Source organism: Papilio xuthus, unplaced genomic scaffold, assembly GCF_000836235.2.
Source record: "Papilio xuthus unplaced genomic scaffold, Pxut_1.1 DF827679.1, whole genome shotgun sequence".
Lineage (NCBI taxonomy): Eukaryota > Metazoa > Arthropoda > Insecta > Lepidoptera > Papilionidae > Papilio > Papilio xuthus.
The window spans coordinates 2,097,821-2,118,639 of NW_013530970.1; the positions used below are offsets into that span (position 1 = coordinate 2,097,821).

General features: G+C 32.7%; 1 protein-coding gene across 1 annotated transcript in view; it reads right to left on the reverse strand.

Annotated features, from left to right (window-relative positions):
* The window catches only part of Cngl (Cyclic nucleotide-gated ion channel-like), a 62,287-nt gene that overhangs the window by 3,655 nt on the left and 37,813 nt on the right, over positions 1-20,819 (reverse strand). The window contains exons 2-17 of the mRNA XM_013312594.1: positions 18,566-18,720; positions 12,822-12,963; positions 12,150-12,347; positions 11,016-11,123; positions 10,363-10,503; positions 9,756-9,908; positions 8,158-8,288; positions 4,761-4,914; positions 4,279-4,440; positions 4,090-4,189; positions 3,757-3,895; positions 3,422-3,588; positions 3,024-3,100; positions 2,559-2,720; positions 2,229-2,336; positions 62-1,973 (exon numbers count right to left, since the gene is read on the reverse strand). Of these exons, the coding sequence (XP_013168048.1) occupies positions 62-1,973; positions 2,229-2,336; positions 2,559-2,720; positions 3,024-3,100; positions 3,422-3,588; positions 3,757-3,895; positions 4,090-4,189; positions 4,279-4,440; positions 4,761-4,914; positions 8,158-8,288; positions 9,756-9,908; positions 10,363-10,503; positions 11,016-11,123; positions 12,150-12,347; positions 12,822-12,963; positions 18,566-18,720 (4,009 nt within the window). The remainder of the gene's footprint in view (positions 1-61; positions 1,974-2,228; positions 2,337-2,558; positions 2,721-3,023; positions 3,101-3,421; positions 3,589-3,756; positions 3,896-4,089; positions 4,190-4,278; positions 4,441-4,760; positions 4,915-8,157; positions 8,289-9,755; positions 9,909-10,362; positions 10,504-11,015; positions 11,124-12,149; positions 12,348-12,821; positions 12,964-18,565; positions 18,721-20,819) is intronic.

Sequence of the window (20,819 nt, forward strand, 5' to 3'; positions counted from 1 at the left end):
TATTAAATAACAAAACACATAATACAAAAAATCACTCTGATAGTTATTTTAACTGATCTACCTCTCAATAATTTATTTTGATTGGTGACGGTAGGAATACACGTAGGCTTAGGTTTTTCAGGCGGTACTGAGATTTCTTCCGGTCTTAATGATTTTATATCGTACACTGGCGTAACATTTTCTTGAACATTAGATTCGTTTTTAGTAAATACATTATGGTCAAACTCTTGATTAGAAATAGTAATATCTGGTCTAACCAACTGATTTTGTGGTACCACTATGTCAGGCTCAATAGCTGGCGGTGAGGATATTTTTGGAACAGAACCATTTTTGCTTTCAGGTATATGGAATACATCGTCTTCGATGTCTGACGGTGCGCTTGCAGGAGGCGATGGTAATGTGTGGCGGTGAAATGTAACACTTTTTGCAAACTTTGAATGTCTTGCTGCATATCCCTCTATAGTTGGTGCCCGAATTAACTTTTTCAATTCATTACTTCTTTCAGGACTCTGCACTGGTGTAACGTCTTCAGATAATTTCTTCAATATTGACTTAAGAGTTCTTCTTTCTAATGTTTCATTCGATTCGTGGCTACCTGAAGAATCTGTTGATTTCCTTTTAAATTTTCTTTTGTACATTGTACTTCCTTCTGAGTGACTTCTAGTCAATGTGTCACAAAGTAAATCTTCAGAAGAACTAGCACAGTCTAAACTCGAACTTCTAAATTTTACAACTCTTTCAAGTTCTGCAAGTTTTTGTCTTTCATTCAAAATTTTTAGTTTTTTGACAAAAGGTAGACCACCATATTCAGGTGACAGATCGTCTATTGATTTATATTTTTTTGCTTTAGGTAATAGCATAGTTCCTGCTGTGATCGTCGGTCTACTGATATCACTTGCTTTTGTAATCTCATATTTTTTTGGAGAGGTTGGTAATGCTTCTACTTTTTTTTCTTGGACGGCTTCTAAAGGCCCTGTTAAGCAAATCTTAGGTTTATCGTGTTTAATATTATCACTATCAACTTTAGTATTATTATTGTCAATCTTAACGAGCTCTGCTGTAGTTACAACCGGTACTCTGATGCTCATAGATGCTTCTAGTTTACTACTTTCTGTATTTGCTGTAGTTAAATCTTTCGGTGAATCGATATCGGGCTTCTTTTCTTCTATGCTAGATTTGCTTTGACTCTTAGAATCTCCTAATATAGCAGCTTTTTTCAATTTAGACCATGGTTTCTTGGTTTCTTTTTTTATTTCCTCCTTTATTTCTGTAGACTGAACTGGTGATACTTCGGCAGAAGTTTTTTCATTTTGTTTACTTTTTTCTGTTGAGCTTGTGTCAGTTTCTTTGGAACTATTTCCTTGAAGTATCTTTAATCTGTCACGAAACGAAGAGCTTACTGCCTTGGCTGGGGATTTAATTTTACTAACGACTGAGTGGGGTATAGATATAAGGTTACTCTCTGTTTTAGGTGTCGGCTCGACTACTGCGGCGGGTTTTTCTAATAAATCTTTTATTAAAGGTTGAGAAACGGCCGTTCCATCACTTTGAACTTGAAGTATTTTATCTCTGAAGCTTACTTTTGGACGCGAAGTACCATCGCTGGAGCCTGAAGAATTTTTTCGTGACATTTTTGCTGTGGGACTATGTAATCTACCTGGTGAACTGGATTCTGAACCTTTTCTAATAGGACTTAAGGTTTTAATTGTAGGGCTTAAAGGACTTTTAACAGAACTTGGGCTAATCGTTTCTGAGCTTGATTGTTGGTTGCTGTTAGTTGGAGTTAATTGGTTTTTCTCTCTTTCTTCTTTGGCTTTTAATAACAACAGACGTTGCAGAAGAGGAAGCCCAGCGCCAATAACTTCAGGTTCTCCATCAGGTGCAGAACTGGTTGATGGAGTTGGCTGAGGCGTAGATATTGATGCTATTGAAGATGTCGAATTTCTCTGCTTAGCGACCTTTTCTTCGCGGTCCTGTGAAAGGAATTTAGTGTAACCAGAAAACGTTTGTAGATTCAACTAACTTAATATTATAAATGCGACAGTTTATATGGATATCCAGATGGATGTATGGATGTTTGTTAGAAGGTATCCCGAGAACACAGTCTGGAAGAACACATAGGCTAATAAGTATGTTTTTTATTTCATTCCATACGAAAAAAAGTCGCGCGTGATAGCTAGTTTAAAATAAGGTAGTTGGAAATGCATAATGTCTGTATTAGTACTCACTTGTTTTTCTTTTAACAATTTCAATCGTGATAACAAGGGTAAGCCAGCTCCAATAGGTGATATGCATTTTTCACCACCTTTAAAACCTGATGTTTCTACAATATTATCCTGCCAAAGGTTAATTTCATGTTACATATTAATTCAATATTTCCGAATAAAATTTGTTATAAAACCGTAAAATTGTGAGATAATAAATAAGGTTTATTAGGAAGTGACGGATAAAGGGTTTGAAACAGTAATTTGTCTTTGGTTAATTAGAGATTGACGTGACTGGGTGTGAGAATAGGATATCGTAAAGGGTAATGCGTTAAGCGCAGTGTTTGGACAAACCTCCTGGTTGTGTGCCTGCGAGTCGTCACTCTCAACTCGAGGCATCCTCCTCAGTACCTTGGTGTCTGCTGTCCTCTCCGAACTCGATAACGACTGGAGTTCCATCGATTCTCCAGATCTACGTCCAGCTCGAGATCTACTTCGAATTGCATTACGTATTCCCTAGAATTTGTTTACTAAATTACATTTGTGCAGAGAATTCTGACAACGATTACTTGGTCACTAATCGCCAATAACTCATTTAAAATTTTACTGTCATCGGACTGAAAATATTATGTGTTAAGCACATAACAGTTCTTTCTACATTTCAGGTCAAATTAAATAATTTGCTATTTACGCAAACTTGCTTTGGTAGCATTAACTTCTAGCTATACCTTGGTTTCAAAGTATATCGTCATTTTGCGATGAATTTCAAATACTTATTAATGCTTTTAAACAATGAAATTAAAAATGATTGAACAATACCTTAACATCGGTGCGCAATTTGTGCACGATGCGTTTTGATGTACTGTCATCGCCCATTTTATCAGGACTTGTTTCACCTTAAACGATTAAAATATTTCCATCAAAAAACTAAAATCTACTACCAATAATTGCTTCTATTTTGAAACAAAAACATTTATTGCTTTTAGTAAAACGTTGTAATGCGAACGGTTTAATGAATAGCAACATCGAAATGTTCGCTTTGTTTGTGTTTTGTTGCATTTGTTATTTCAAAATTGAAGTTTTGATTAACACTCATACAGTATTGTGTTTATATTTCTATCATTTCTCATTGAAAATAAGAACACCATAGTATTAATTTTACTGACTGAAGTTACGAGTACATGAGTTCAACAAATGTTTCTGTTAGAAGAGTTTACCTTTGCCTTTTTGTCGAGACATATTTTTAGCTTCCTGTAATCGTTTTCTACCGAGAGTTTGGAGTATTTCTTGAGCTTCAGGATAATCTTTCATAGCTGCTAGGACATCTTCCCGAGATAATGAGAATAGTTCAGAGTAACCTACCGATCGGACATCTGCTGTTCGTCTACAAAGAAGTAATTGCAATAAAAGATAATTTAAAAATCACTACTATTTGAGAAATGCCGTATCCAAAATATTTATTCATTGTTTTATTTTGACTTATATTTAAATACTCATAATTATAATATAATTTCTAAGATAATTAACGTAATTTTGAATTATGTAAACTTACTTGTTAAGCCCGTCAAGATTTAAAATACCAATTTCTCCGAAGAAATCTCCAGCTTTCATAGTAGTGAGCACACGACCTGTCTCTGATATCACTTCTAAAATACCATCAGCGATAATGAACATTTCTCGAGCTACTTCACCTGTAGACAATATAAGTTTTATTACATTACTATCCAAATGTCTATCTTCTTTAAAGTAGACGTATATCTAGATGAGAATTAGTTTCAGTATCCAGAACAGAATATTGCAAGAAATAATAAATCGTGCTTTATGAAGGTAGATAGATAGGCTAATCCCAAATATGGGTATTTATAATATATTATTGCAATTTTACCTTTTCGACAAATTGAGTCCCCAGGTGTGAAGATGTAAGCTTTCATCTTCAAAACAAGATCGTGGAGAAACTCTGGTTGGCATTCTTGAAATATTGTCACCTAAGGAATCAATGTAACATAAATTTAATAGCCTACAGTCACATAAATTATTATGTTAAGGGTTTTCCATATTTATGGCTTTACATTACCTTTTTGAGAACGCTCAAATTGACATGTAATGCGAGCTCGGTTTTCAATTTATCAGGCAGCAGACCTAAAGCCGTGTTGATATCTCCGCCACCTTGGATTCGACCTCGGGACCAGGAATAATCGTACCATCGTAAAACACGACGTTTCATACCACCTGGCACCTAAAAGAATAAGGAATTGTTCAGAGACGCTTTAAATATTTTTTAGTCTCTAATTATTTTGTTCTAGCAGTATTTTTGCTGGATTGTTTCCTATTTTAAGAATATACCAACTAAACATAGAGCCATGGAATAATAACGCTGCATATAGGTTTTCTGAATGAGTTACTTATAAACAAAACGTTGAACCAAAATAAAGAAGACCTAGAAAGGATACTACAATCATCCTTCTTTGGCATCCTTTTTTTTGACGGCATAAAGAAGCTAATTATTGGCTTTGTTAGAAAACGTTAACATTAAAATTACTTAAAGTAAAAATTTACCTTATGATGTCTCATATATGTTTTAGCTCCATCAAGCAATCTCTCAAATTCCAGTCTGTTAGCGTTACGATTGGTTATAACATTGCCGACCTGACCAACAATGGTCGCGAAAATAAAGACTCCGATCAAATAGCTGACGATAGTAAACACGTATCTGTGAAATAAATATATTTGTTAAGCTAAATGTGAATTGTGTTGTGTTTTATTTATAATAAGTGCTTTTATGTATATTTGAAGTTTAAAGTGAAGGTTTGGATTGTTTTTTTGGATTATGTGAATGGTTTTGTAATCCTTTTTCAATTGTAATATGTGTAGTGCGTATGTGAATAGATCAGATTGTAGCATGACATTTGATGTACGTGATTATTATTGGATGACAGGAGAGAAATTTACTAAAGTGCGTAGTAAATTAAAATGTACGTGTATTTGCTTATTAAAATTTTTTATTTAGACACAAAAAATGTCATAGCTATTGAAATAGGAATACATAGGTCTGTAAGAAGTTTGATGAATTAAAAATCTAGATATATCAAAAATAATTCATCTTTTTTTTTACGGAATATTATCGAAAAATAAATTGTTAAATAAGTTATTATTCAAAATAATAATTACAATAATAAAAATAGACGAAAACAATTATTATACTTGAATAGCTTCTACAATAACGTAAAAACAAAAAAGGTGCAAAGTTTTCGAACAGTTGCAAAAAGTACAAAACACTCCAAAATTAAACGTATAACAAGCGATAAATACAAAATGGCGGTTTCAATCAGTGAAGGCTGTTCGAAAACTTTAAGAAACTCCTCGACCGGTGTCGGTGAGAGATTGAAAAAAAACAAATAAAAACAAGTTTCATGACAATAGAAATTTTAGTCACATCAATTGTCGTTACCCGAAGTTTTCGCTGCAATGCGAACAGCCTCCAAATTTCTGCCGCCACCATTTTAATTTAATAAACTCCACTCAGCTGTTTCCCGCCAACGACCGCTCATAGACAATGATAATTTTTTAAACCAAGATAAGGCAAAAGTTTTTTAATTGTCCATACAATTAAATTTTGCTAATCTTTTTTTTATTTTAAACTTAAAAGTTTATTTTTCTTTTATAAACAGCCGTTGGATTATTTTGGGTTTTAAAAAGATGTAAAGAAAACTTTAAAAACACGAAACTGCTTACGATTGGTCATACCAAGTTATGTAATATTTTAAGGTCAAACATATTCTTATAACAGAAATAACACGCACAATATTAAAAGTCATTTTTATACGCACAAAAGAATTCTCTGTCAAATAAATTAGAGACCGTAATACCTTATTTCAAAAACAAAGGAGGCTATTCGACTTTATGATAACTATTTTATTTAATACGTCTGCCGTTTACAAACCGTTCTGGACAGTTTTGAGACTAAAGAGGATGTTGTCATCTTACTAATATTATAAACTAGCTGTCGCCCGCTACTCCGTCCGCGTGGATGTATAAAAAAACTTAATTACTGTAGCCCACCCATCCATCTCTGAATCTCTCTCATGAAGGTATCTCCAAAACGGCTAAACGTATCTCGATGAAATTTGGCATACATATAGAACATAGTCTGAAGAACTAGGTTACTATTTTTTTTAATTCCGCGCCGGCGAAGTCGCGGACAGTTACTTTAAGAATATAACACTGTTGTCAGTCCCCTTTGTACGTTTTTATTATTTATTTAGTATAAATATGCAAATAGTTTTCAATAACTTTTGTAAAATATTTTAGTTGTCTATAAGAATGAACGTAACGTAATTAAATAACGAAATGTGGTGTAAGTAATTTTACTTATTATTAAATAAACAAACTTTACTGAAAATGAAAAATTGTTAAAATATCTAGATTTGGCTCACGAGGTTACCGCCATATGGCGTATGAAATCGACTATCATTATTCCGACAGTCGTATCGGTGAATGGACTGATAGCGAAGAGCTTCGACCATCTCACGAAGCTCTCGCTAAACAGGATTACGGGGCGGATACAAAAGGTAGCTATCCTAGAAACCGCACGCATCGTGAGAAGGTTCCCGTTTCTGCAGCCCTGACCACTGGTTGTTTGAGTCATGGGATTCCGCAGCCGGTGGTGCTCTATTTTATTTTTTATATGAAGTGTACTATATTAAGAATAAGATAAATAAATGAATACGAATCAAACTTTATTTGAATGCAATAGAAAACTTCTTATGTGCGCAAATCAAAGCAATATGCGGGATAGTGTGAAACGAAACTAGATTCTAAGATTAAGTGATACTTTGATAAAATGTGAGAGAAAGGTGCGATCTATGTAATCGAATACTAGCAAATAGTTTTAATATACATATTACGTACATATAAATTTATATTAGCTTAATACATAAATTATGTAATCAATCGATTACGTAACGAGATTTTCATATTTTTTACGGTTTAAAAATGATAATTACATGAAGACAAACGATACAAAATATTAGATATTAGTTTGAAATTTTAAACCCTATTATATCCTAATTCTCTTAGATACTGCTATTCTGGATCCAATGCAATTGCAGCTTTATTTTAATATTAATAAAGTAGAAATCTTAATAGCATAAATGATTTGACCAATCGTCCGCAGTTTGATAACGTACCCTTTATTCGATCGGAACTGCAACAAGCGAGACTTGAGCCCGCGGCGCGGCAGAAATTTGGGACCTCCGAGCACGCTAGTACATACAACCTTTGTATTAAAATACTATTATAAAAGTATATAAATAAAAAAAAGGAGGGGTCAAGCATAACTGGTCGTGTACCCAAAACTTTTTGCTACTACAATGTTTTTTTTTAAATAATATATTCAAACCAGTTGCCTAGTTATTTAAGTGTATGTATTTATTAACCTTCACCTTTGATGTGGTAAAGCTTTCATTATCGGAATGAGGTCAACGTCAGAGAAAATAAAACCCAACCCCTTATCATGTTAACTGTTTGCAATCTAATCGGAATTCCGATGGTATCTTAATGACCTACCGTTTGGAATTTAAATTAATTCATTCTACTTCGTCTGGCTCTTTTAATTTCGATTACAAAGCTATTTGTAATCATTAGAAATTATTTCTTATTATTTCTAACTATATAATTGTTTCTTTATAAACGTTAGACTTCGTTTTCCAAATTCCACACTGGAAATGTCTCAATAATTGTCTGCCTTAGTTACCAAACAACTCTGAATACGACAGTCAATCATTCATTAAGAAAGTCCTAAACTTTCTCTCAGTAAATATACATGGAGAGTCTCTTTTAGTAACCAAAAGGACTCTGTAGTAAATGATAAAAATAAAAGTTACTTGTGCACAATTAATAATTACTACGCAATAATTAAAACATATAAAAAGTACTAAAACCAATCAATACTTACTCAGCATTTGTTTCTGGTGTAGGTAGATCACCAATAGTTGTTAAAGTGAGGGTAGACCAATAAAGCGAGCCAAGATACTTCCTTGTTAGTGTAGCGTAGTCGCCAGGTCTATGAGGATACACCCAATCACCCTGTGGAATATCTTTTTATTAATACATTTGTTAAAACACACAATAGTGGGCCTAGCACGAATATTTGTGACAAGACGTATCGTTATCGACAAAATTTGTATTGACCTTTGTACAGCGCCTCTATCGGGCGTTAAGTACACTAGTATCTCATACAAATTTTGACATCAATTGTCGATGACGATACGAAGTCAATCGTCACGTATATTCGCGCTAGACCCACAGATAGCTTCGAATAATAATCCAAAGGAATGTTTGTCATTCTTAACAGTATATATGTTGTAGCCTTACTAATATTATAAATACGAATATTTGGATGTATGTATACAGAACATAGTTTGGAATAACACATAGGCTTTTATTAAGTTTTTACTTCTGCGCCGAATGTCTCGGGCGACATTATAATAATAAATATTGCTTTGAAAATGCACGTACAATATTACTGGAAGAAATATAACTTGCGCTTAGCAGTAAATTTTATTTTAACATCTTTTTTGTTATATCTCTCACGTATAGTTGTAAAATAATTTGATACGAGCGAATTGCTCACATCAGATACATTTGAATACGACACCGTCCCATGTGCGTGGATAATTTAGTATGTAATTTACATTTTAATTTTCTGTCTATATTTTAGAATAGTTATTTTGTTTAAAGTATGCAAGATCTTTATTCTATACTTTTTACTAGTCTTACTAATTATGTAAAAATGAATGTTTAGATGAATGAATGGATGGATGGGTAGATGTTTGTTTTTCTCGCTGAAATTTGGCAAAGATTAAAACACAGTGTGGAAGGACACATAGACTACTAAGTTTTTCCTTAATTTCGCGCAGACGGAGTGTCTACACGGACGACAGTTAGTAGTAAATCTCCAGTTAAATATTTCTTTAAAGAAAGTTCCAGTTATCTTAAATCTGTCTACGGTTAAGATTTATCATTTTAATTCGGCAAAGCCATTCCGCTCGAAATGGTAGCGTCCAATTTATGTATAGCCATCGTGTCTTAATAGACTGTTTTGGTTGCCCAATAGTTTACATTAGTACAGACTGTGATATAAATAGATGTTTCACGTTCATTTCTAGTTCAAGACTTAGATGGTTAAATCTTACCATCAAAATATCATGTGCAAGTGAAACATTGAACCACTTTTACAGAATCAAACTTTCAAAATATTAAGAAAATAACTGTGTGCACTTTTCAGATAGAACAATAGCCGTGTGTTTCTAAGACTAAAATCTCCATTTAAAATATATTTTTATCTCCGTCTTGACAAAGGAAATTATAGAGATGACGAAATGTTTTATTCAGAGATTTTGGTCTCAAAAAATCTGGTAAAATGAAGGTATGGTTGCACAAAAGTGTACCAAAAATTAATCAGTCACGTAAAAAAACATTAATTTCGTCTGTGGTATTTATATCTGGCAGTTATGAGACATTTTGGAGAAATAAATAACAATATACACTGACCTGAAATCCTTCTGCTTCAGATAGTAGAAAGTAGAAACAACCAAACCAATGCGCAAGGATTAACAAAATGTGTATTAAGTTAATTACTCGCCAGAAATTGGGATATACTGTACGAGATTCCACCATATAGTAACAACTGACAGCTCGGTACACCTATTTAAAAAGAAACGTGCTATTATTGATAGAATATATAGTCCGTTTGTTTTTGAATCGTTGTACAGATTGCAATTGGAAATCTGATTTATCACCTAAGGGGTGATTGAAACGTTATTGGACTATGTTAAATTCGAATTAATTTATTTAAAATAATTTATGTATATAACAAATAGTTAGGAAGATGCAATTTTATCTTTGTTTTTCTTATTATTCTGTTAACTTTCAATTTAAAATCTTACTAATATAAATATGGATGTTCAGATGGATGGATGGATGTTTGTTTGAAGGTATCTCCGGAACGGCTGAACGGATCTCACTAACATTTGGCATAGATATTGAGCGGAAAAACATGACGGCTACTATTTACTTATATTTCATTTTGTGTCATGGGCGACAGCTAGTATTTATTAAATAAGTTTTGACTTCAAATAGCTCAAAGATATCGTGTTACCTTTAAGAATCTGGGAAAGCGTATAATGGGATTCGTTCCTATTTTCAATTGAACTAGATCCAAGGGAGTGAGCGCGGCAATATCCAACAAAAAGGAACTCGAAGTCAGATAATGTTTCGCCAACTTCTTCGAGTCGTATACCTGAAAATTAATATACTGATAAAGTTTTCTTCGTTCACCACATTCGAAAGGATGTTTATTCTAACGTGAAATTGTTGATGTATAAACTTGATAGAATTGCTGATATACAGAATTCTATCATGACAATGTTTGGATAGAATAGATTGTTAATCTTTTATTACATTTAACTCTATAGATGTTATATTCAATCACCTTGAAAAGAAGAAATATGTGAAACTATATGCAATTAGACAAGTCTTTACGATTTGCCTAGGCAAATTACAATTAGATAGTTACCGTGATTTACTGGAGACATTTATAATAGTAATATTAGAAGGTCATCTTACTAATATTATAAATGAGAAAGTTTAGATGGATGTATGTCAGAAAGTATATCCGGAATGGTTCAACGGATCTTGATAATATTTGGCACAGATGTAGAACAAAGTCTGAAAGAACACATAGGCTACTTTTTTAATTTCGTTTGGATTGAGTTGCGGGTGACCGCTGATAGTCTATAAATGTTTGAATACCATAAGTCCTTGCTCCAAATAACCAGTCCGCAGCTGAACGATGAGATCTAAAGCGAAGACAATATCCCCGATGCCGTCGCAAGTCAGCCAGAAGCGATGACATAATATCTGTTATACAAATTAAACATTCCATACACAAATGCTAAAAAAAATAATTTATTTAATGTGTTACATTCTATTGGGATCAAAACGTGTGAACATCTCAACTTTTTTTTAAATAAGGGGGCAAACAAGCAACGAGAACACCGAGTTTATCAACTACCATTGACATTTGCAATAACCAGAGGAACTGCAGATCTGTTGCCGGCCTTTGAGAAGAAGACGATACGCCTTTTGAAGGATCTTAAGTCTTATTGGTTTGAAATATCAATAAAAATGAAATTAAAACAAAAGCTCGTAATTATACAGACAGGTGTGCTGGTGTAAACAATTGAAGGACATTATATCACAAAATGATAGTACGAATTTGAGATATTATAATTTGAGTGAATTTAAAAGTGTAGGTTATTAATTTAAAGGATTTATGATTATAAACAAATATAAGTAAAGTTTCATCTAAGTATTATAACAAGCATTGTTATCCTGTTTAATTATTGAATAGAGAACAAAGGCTGTATAAATTCATGTTTCACCTACTTAATTAACAGTTAACCATTGTGTTCGTCTTTTGTTTTAATCTTGGAATAATATAACTGTTATATTAAAACAACTATTTTAATTCAATTAATTAATTTTAAATAAAAACATATTTGGTTTATTCACTGTTTGGGATTTTATTTTTATAATTTTAGATCCCATCCTATCCGTACTTTTCTTATACTATAATCCGCCTTGGGAAATAAAGAAAGATGTTACGAGAAAATTCAAATTCCAAATGCGCAGTCTTTGTCGGTTTAGGTAAACGCTAGCTTGTATACTTTCACGGTTTACTTTGAAAGACCCAAAACATGCGCCAAATTGAGTTTACTGTTTAAATCAGAAATTCCTAAAAAAATTGTTGGTTTTTCTGAATCCCCTATTTTTATTGTTCAATTTGTGAACCTTCAACGCTATTTTCTATCATGATGAGGTCTTTTATGAAGGCCTTTGAACTTTGGAAATTACTGGTCTAAATGTTTGAAATAAAGTCCGTACCTGGAGTTCAGGGAAGCTCTGCCTCACGATAAGTGTCCATAGATTGTAGAGCACACAGATAGTGATAACCCATAGCCAATAGAAGTAGAAATTCTCATCCGGATTGACGACAGTTGGTGGTACGCGCACTTTCCGACGTCTCAGTCTGTTAATACTTCTGTGTTCTCCTGTCGCACCTTCTGACCCTGTGTCTTCTACCTGTAGGGAGACGATAATATGAAACATTATTGAAATAACATATTAACACTACAAAATGAAATTCTGCTAACTTTGAGGATTAGAAACAGAAGGAAGATATTAAAAAAAATATCGAATTGTCAGTCATATTCTACAGTTTTTTTTATATAGAAGAACGGGGCAAACGAGCAATGAATCGTCTAAAATTATTTGATCTGACGCCCATGTACATCCACAACGCCAGAGAAACCGCAGATGAGTTGCCGGCCTTTATAGATAACTGAAAAATAAGTAGTAACTGTTGTAAGTTGTTTTATTAAAAGAACGCATTGCTGAATTACTAAAATAAATATTAAAAGCAACCAGCAAGAATACATAGAGTAATATTGCCAATAGAATCCCACAAATTCCTTAAACCTTCTGCTATTATCGGGGTATCCTAAGGTGTCATTTCATTTGGGTGGTTTAATTGTTATTAAATTTGATCAGACTTACTGTTTCTTGCGTCTCCGGTATTTGTCTGGTTGAAAATCTCTTGAGGAATGAATCTTCTCTCTTTAGAGTTGGCTTCTTGTGTATAGCCGAGCTAAGCTGCACAGTTGTCCGCAGTTTCATCCATCTCTGATTAGACTTTGTTCTGTATCACAATTAATTAATTACAAACATCAATTTATTTTTAGATTATTAGACTGTTATTGATATTGAGATGCTTTAAGCAATAGTTTTCATGCGCCCAGAAGACTTTAGACAATTATTACGCAAGATATGATACCTTTATTAAAATTATACAATTTTAAGTTTTTATATGGCAATTATATGTAGTTAATCTTAAAGAAGCTTTGAGTTTTAATTGTATTGCAAATTATTTAAAGGGATGTTTTAAAAGTACTATAGTTGAAAATAGATTATTTACGCTGTCTCCAACACATTAAAATAGGCTTTAACTTCACTCGTACGTGCAAAACAAATAAAAACTAACTTCTCATGCGACATCCCATTATTCATTCAATATAAACAAAAAAATAATTCCAATAATAAACATTATACAAGTATAATATTGTAGAGTGAGATTAGTGAGTCATCTAAAAATCTAAATTCACTAAACTGAATCTAAAATATTCAGGAGATTCAACACTAAATTCAAAACTATCGAAATACGTCCAAATGCAATTAAACAGTTAAACACATTGAAAAACAATTGAATAAGAGATTTATTTCAAGTAAAGAAGAAAAGTATAGTCCAAGATAAAATATAATAGACACAATATTCACAAGAATAACACACAAACTCCATTAAACATTCTCGAAGTCTATACAGACGAAGATATAGCACATTAGTGGAAAATCATAAACATATAATGATACAAATTATCAAATAACATTCGACAACGTATGAGGCTTTACCGTTGTCTCCCTTTCGAACCTTTTTATTTTCCTGAGAGCCTGGTAGTATGCCATGACAGCTTGGACGTGCCTCCATTTATGACCTCGTGTATCAGATCCGGGCCTCTCAGGGTCCAGGACGGACTTGGGAGAGCTTGACGAGCTCGAGGCAATGATCGGTCGCCTATAAAGTGATGTACCGTATTACTTGCAGCTTCAAGTGTAGTGTTGATATGTTAGATGGGGATTCTCAGAGCTCAAGAAACTTTGCTGAATAAAACATTTTAAAACTTATAACACATCAATCAATATTCAATATATGAGTGTTACAAAGAAACTTTAAATTAAATCAATAACATGAAAGTTTTTACTAAACATTTCGTTCCGATCATATTATCAATTTGCAAAGACTTACAATTATAATGATAATTCAATCTTACTAATATTATAAACTAGCAGTCACCCGCGACTCCATCCGCGTGGATATATAAAAAAAACTTAATTAGTGTAGCCTATGTGTTCTTTCAGACTATGTTCTATACGTATGCCAAATTTAATCGAAATCCGTTCAGCCGTTCTAGAGATATCTTCAAACACCCATCCATACATCCACATTTCATCCATCTAAACATTCGAATTTATAATATTAGTAAGTTAAATAAAAAGCAACTCTTCTCGGCATAAATTAGAAAAAAAAAGAATAAATAGTATCCTATGTCCGTCTCCTGGCTCTAAGCTACCCCCTCACCAATTTTCAACCATATCGGTAAAGCCGTTCTTGAGTTATAAATATTGTAACTAACACGACTTTCTTTTATATATATATATATATGAAATTTGGCATTGTCTGGAAGAACACATAAGCTATTAATTAAGGTTTATTAAATTTGGCGCGGACGGAGTCGCGTGCTACAGTTTGTTCAAATATAAATATGGATCATGATCATTTACAAAATATTTTTATTAAACAAAGTTTCATTCTTAAAACTCTCAATTCCAAATCCGTTTGTATACGTCACAAAAAATTAAAAAACATGCTTTTATTAGCGGTCCACTAAATTCTTTCTCGGTTGGTGCAACTGTGTTTTATGCGTTTCAGTGGTGTCTATTCTTCCAGCCGTGCAGAATTGCAGGGAACTAAATGCAATTAAATATACATATGCATATAACTTATTAACTATTTTTTTTTAGATTCCGTGATAAAACTATTCATATTAATATGGTTACTATATTTTTGGTGACAGGAAATTATATTTGCAATAACCAGTCATCATTAAGCAAGTGAATTTTGCATGATATTAGCATATTTAACAAAGTTGTGCTCATTGGCAGGGTCGCAGCTAAGCCCGAAGCAATGTGTGCCAATATCAACTTACATATCCTCTGGCCGGTTAGGTGTGAATGATGACAACTTGCTCATCAACCTATTTGGATTTAGAATCATAGCTTAGTTATGTACCTGATTATGTACTTTTTATAGTACATTTAGATTTATATCTTGCTACGAATCATAAGCATGCAAAGCGTATAGTTACATAAATATACGAGTATATAATGTAAATGTAACTAACATTGCCTTCATAAGAGATGATTTGAAATTTGCCAAGTAATAGCCTGAGGCTTCTTAATTGCTAGAGACAGCTCCGTTGGATAAGATATTGTCCGTTTGGAAGCTTAGTGGGAATTAGAGAACTATTCAAATATAATATCTTTGTTGTACTAACCAAGATTTCATTAAGATTGTCTCCGACAATAAATTACTCAATTTACTGTGATATGTATAATTATTAATAATAAATCCTATATTTTTAATAAATCTTAAGCCTAATTATCCTGTATTTTACACTTTGTTACTACCCTTTAAACTAAGCCTCCTAGATAATAAACTGATAAGTTTTGAGCGTCAATAGCCTAATGGTTAAGGGTACGGATTGCCGATCACGAGGTCGGGGGTTCGAATCCCGCCATTCGACTATTGTCGTAAACCATATCCTAGCACAAGCTGAGAGCTTATTTGGAATGGTTAAAGAAATATTAGTAAATTTACACAAAAATCTGCTCATATTAAAAAAAACAAGTGTAAAAAAACTAAAAAGTTCAAGGTCATGGGAGATCGTGTAGTCAAATCTGAACATCACAGAAAATAGTGTGTTGATAGTACAACTGTATCATTACAAAACCGTAGTAATGCTGTACATTTTCCCAATGGAATCAATGTGCATTGGATTGGTGTTGGGCATATGTCCATCGTGAGACATCATAAGGTCTCCTAGAAGCAAAGCCTGCTATCCCAACAAATACATCCGTACCAGGAATGTGAATGTAATCGTGATTTCTTTTACAAATTTCCTGGAATCTGTTTCCAATAATGGTGATGTTTCGTCGTTGATGATGATGACAATTGATGATCGTCTTAATTATATTCTCTTACCAAAAAAGTGAGTCATTTGTCAGCCAGCATATTAACTTAGTTGATTGTGTTCCGTGCAAACCACTATTCACTGTTGGTTTCTGAGACCAATATCTTTGTATAAAACATATCATCATCCCTGTCATTATCTTTTATAAAACAGAGATAACAATATAATTTAAATGGGAATTTTGGTATCGGAAACCCACGAATAATTTAGTGATTGTGTTACCTAGTCATGCTTTTTTAGTTTTATAATTTATATAATATATTGGTGAATTTTTTAGTGTGCTTAGTGGTTAATTATTTGAACCTACTTATGTATTAGTACTATGTAAAAAATGTATTTTAGTGCATGTGTATGTATTTCTATGTATCATTTTCTCTCATACACACCTTAACAAGTTCAATACCCATTGTTACCTACATCACCACCTGAAACATCTCTAACTCGTTTAATCATCTCAAGAATTGGGATTTCTCATTCGTTTTCGTTTGTTAATAGCAGTGGTTACTTATAAGACGCTTACCGTGGGTTTCTGATACCATAATCTTACGTTAAAACATATTGTTATTTTTTTTATAACGAGCAAACGAGCGGTGGGAACACCGAGGTGATCAACGACACCCATGGACATCTGCAACACCAAAGGAACTGCAGATGTGTTGCCGGGTCTTTGAGGATATGGGACGCTCGCTTGTTGAAGGTCCCTAAGTAATATTGGTTTGGAAATCGGTTACAAGGTTGATAATATGTTTTAAACAGATATTTTAGTGTCAGAAACCCACGGTTAATTGTTTGTCAACTCACTTATTAAGTAATTACTTTGTAGTAAAAACTTCTACATCGTATTTATCTGGTCATTTGTGAAGTATTAATACATTCAATCGAGTCAATTATGTTCTAACGATATTATTAGAAACAGACAAGGTATACTGTTTTGTTTTTCATTTATTCTTGTTATTCTTACTGCATAATGCATTGTGCAATATGTCTTATTGAGGACGTATAAATATTTTATATTGACCTTTTTGTCTGGATAACTTCAATGCCACGGTGTGTCCTACAATCCGAGAATAAAACGATCGATAAACTTGGAAGACTAAAGACCCGCGGGGCAGAGGTTAATCAAATTATATGTTTCGTATGTCATATGTTCTGACGTACCACAGCAACGAGAATTGAGGATAATTGTAGAATATGAAAACACGGTTATGATAGGAATATTTGTTACGATAATTAGTTTTGAATTAAGTGATTTGAAGTAAAGTTCCGGTCACTTTAGGTTAGTAATGGCATAATTGCATTTGTATATAACTGTATTACTTCATAAAGTACAGTAAGCCATTTTTTGTTAAACACATGTTTTAACCTTTTGACTGCCGGTGAAATTGGTTGTAAAAGATTGATTGTTGAAGACGAAATTAAACCGACTTTAGTACAAATACTTTGTTATTTACTTGTTAAGATCGCATTTTGGAATCCTAAGTTTAATCATGTTTAAATAACCTTTTTGATCATACCTAATATCGTGCGATTGTGTTACCGAAATAATTTTTTTTAAGAGATTAAAATATTTGTAACTTTGAACGAGACTCGATGTTGGTAAATTGTGTATTTTAATTATTATCTGTTCATCATTGTATCATTTTTAATAGTTGTTTATTTATGAAATCCATGAGTTTTTTATTATTCAAATCACTGACATTGTTTCCACAAGACTGTGAATGTTGTGAAGCCTCATAAGTGTAATTTCTGAACGTGTCAATGTCAACTTCATGGAAATACTTCCACGTATTATATTCATATGAATACGTCAGTTACTACGTAATATATCGGCTTATCTATGATAAATATCTTCATATAGAATGGTATAGGTATAAATTAAACTGTACAGTCAGCTTCATAAATATAAATACATTTCCAAAACTTCAGAAACTCATATACGACTTAAGTTTCAAAAATATGTATGCACTCAGTTCCAATACTTCCAACTATGAATACTTGCTATTGGCGAAGATGTATTTTTGAAACCGAAGGCGTATACAAATTTCTGAAGTTATTTAAATGTTTAAATTTATGCGGCTGACTGTACCTATAGCAGGTAATAAGAATAATTATAGAATATGATTATGATTCACGTTTAACTTGGATTTGTGTAAAAAATTATACATATCAAGATGTCAAATTATTAAATGTCACACTTAAATAGTCAGGGATAAATACGTAAACGGGCAACTTTACATAACTGAAGTATGTACTATAGTGTAAAAATATGCTTGCCTTGGTAATTACAGAACAGTTTTAAATAAATGCCAAATTGGTATAGATTTGTTTCAATGAACCGTAAAAAATTATGACATATTAATTATTATTAAATATATGGCTCTTTTAATTTTGCATTTGTTTTCATTTTCGTGTAACTAAATACATGAGTACTCTTACCGTTGCCCTGGACTTTTGCTTTCGCTGCTCGCATCTTTACTGGAATCGTCATCCTCTTCTCTGGAAGTCGTAGCTGAGAGTGCTCGTGAGGAAGGTTGGACTTCACTCGTCTCATTGTCTTCACCTTCTGATGTTCTTGTCGTACCTTCTTCAGCCTGAGGAAGAAGGAAATACGCGTTAGATAATAAGAAAACAAAATAAGTGAGAGTTGTGCAAGGATTTTGACATAGAAATACATCTTTATCAACCGCACTAACCTTGGGTTTCCGAGTCCAAAACCCTCGTTTAAAACACAGTGTTATCTCTGTTTTGTCAAATGTGAAGAAAGAGAAGGATGGTACGTATGGTATAATACGTTTCATATGAAGATTTTGGTCTCAAAAACTAACATTAAGACTCGAAATCGCATTCGCGGTATGTGCTTATTTCCACTTACCGAATCCCTTACAGACTTGATCTTGCGCAAGTGTCAATAGTTTATCAGTCGTAGCAGTGGAAATATGACCCGGTAATAATAAAAGAGTAACGTACAGCTCATAGAGTAACGCGACAAATCGATAGTGGAAATTAGATCTATCACATATGTAGATTATGGGCAAATGTTAGGTATAGTAATGACCAGAGACCAAAGTTTATTTACAAAAAGATAAAAAGAAAATATTTTTCATATATTATTATACTAAAAAGGTAAAATATATTAATTACATTATAATTCTATAAATTATCTTGATTAGTGTTTAGATGTATTTAAATGTGATTAATGACAGTCAAGGCTCTTGAATACAATGCAATTTATTTGATGAGAAACAACGTTATTGTAAGTTTACGATGAATATTCTATTTGTGTACAATTGTTTCGATGTAGCCCGAGCTTGTTAGTGGTTTAGTTGTCACGGACGGACGGAAATATTGTAGATCGTTATACATAAACTAGCTGTCGCCCACGACTCTATCTACGGATTGAAAAATAGATAGTAGCCGTTTCTCAGACGGACTGAATATTATATATATAGCATGCGAGTAATTAGAGACAAAATAACATGCATTAGAAAAATATTTTGATCGAATATTGTTATTGTTATAATGAAATTAAAAAATAAATAAAATATTTCTAGATAATTCGTGTTTTAAATATAAGATTAAATTAATACAAACAAAGAAGATTTAAAGATGTATATAACTTTCGCAAAGTCCAAAAAAAAAATCATTATTTTTTATCTTCGAAAAGAGTCTTTTTCGAAAAGATTTTGTATTTTTTTTAATATTTTTTTTATTTAGTTAGTATATTTCAACGATTACATTCACTTACCTGCTCTACAATTATTAAGGGAATCCTTTCTTCGAAAGTTCCATCGGCGTAGTTTCTCATATTCTATAAGTTGTTTATACTTTTGAATACTAATTTTTATTACATAGTTAAAGTAATAAGAGAATTGAATGCACTTTTATTTCAGAGTTTTTTTGCTATTAATTGTGTAAGGGTTTATTATAGTTAATGAATTCTATGTTTTACTAGCTGTCGACCGCGATTCCGTCCACAAGGAATTGAAACAAAAACTCTATTAGTAGCCATGTGTTCTTCCAGACTATGTTCATCATTCATACCATATTACAGCGAGATGTATGCACCCGTTCTGGAGATACAATCTAGAAAACATCCATCTAATCATTCACATCTGGTAAGACTTTCCACTGCTGAAACAGCTCTACAAAATATATCTTTATCTCTGTATTTTTAAAGATAATTAAAGAGATGACAATATGTTGTTGTTTTGTTTTCGGTAATGGAAACCCACTGTAATAATATACGTGGAAAAATAATTAATATTTGAACCGTTTAATAATAATATCCAATGTCCTTTACAAGCAAAATTAAATTAAAATGACCTCTTTGATCGTCCGTATGTCAAAATATTTGATAGAAATATAGACATCAAAGTATAAATGTCCATTTTGTTCAATGAATATCATAAGTAATTTGTTCTTTTTTCGTCTACCTTGTTTTTATTATATTAATCATATTGATCTTTGCGACCTAATTATACGTCGTACTAGCTGTGCCCGCGACTTCGTCCGCGTGAAATACTTTGAGCAGCACGTAGTACTTGACAGTACTTGGATGTTGCAACATTATTTTATTTTTGTAAAATAAACGTAGCCTTAGAGCATCGGTGGCTCAGGGGTCAAGCACTTGACTTGCAATCGGCAGGTCTTGGGTTCGAATCCCGCAATGTACCAATGTGTTTTTCCGATT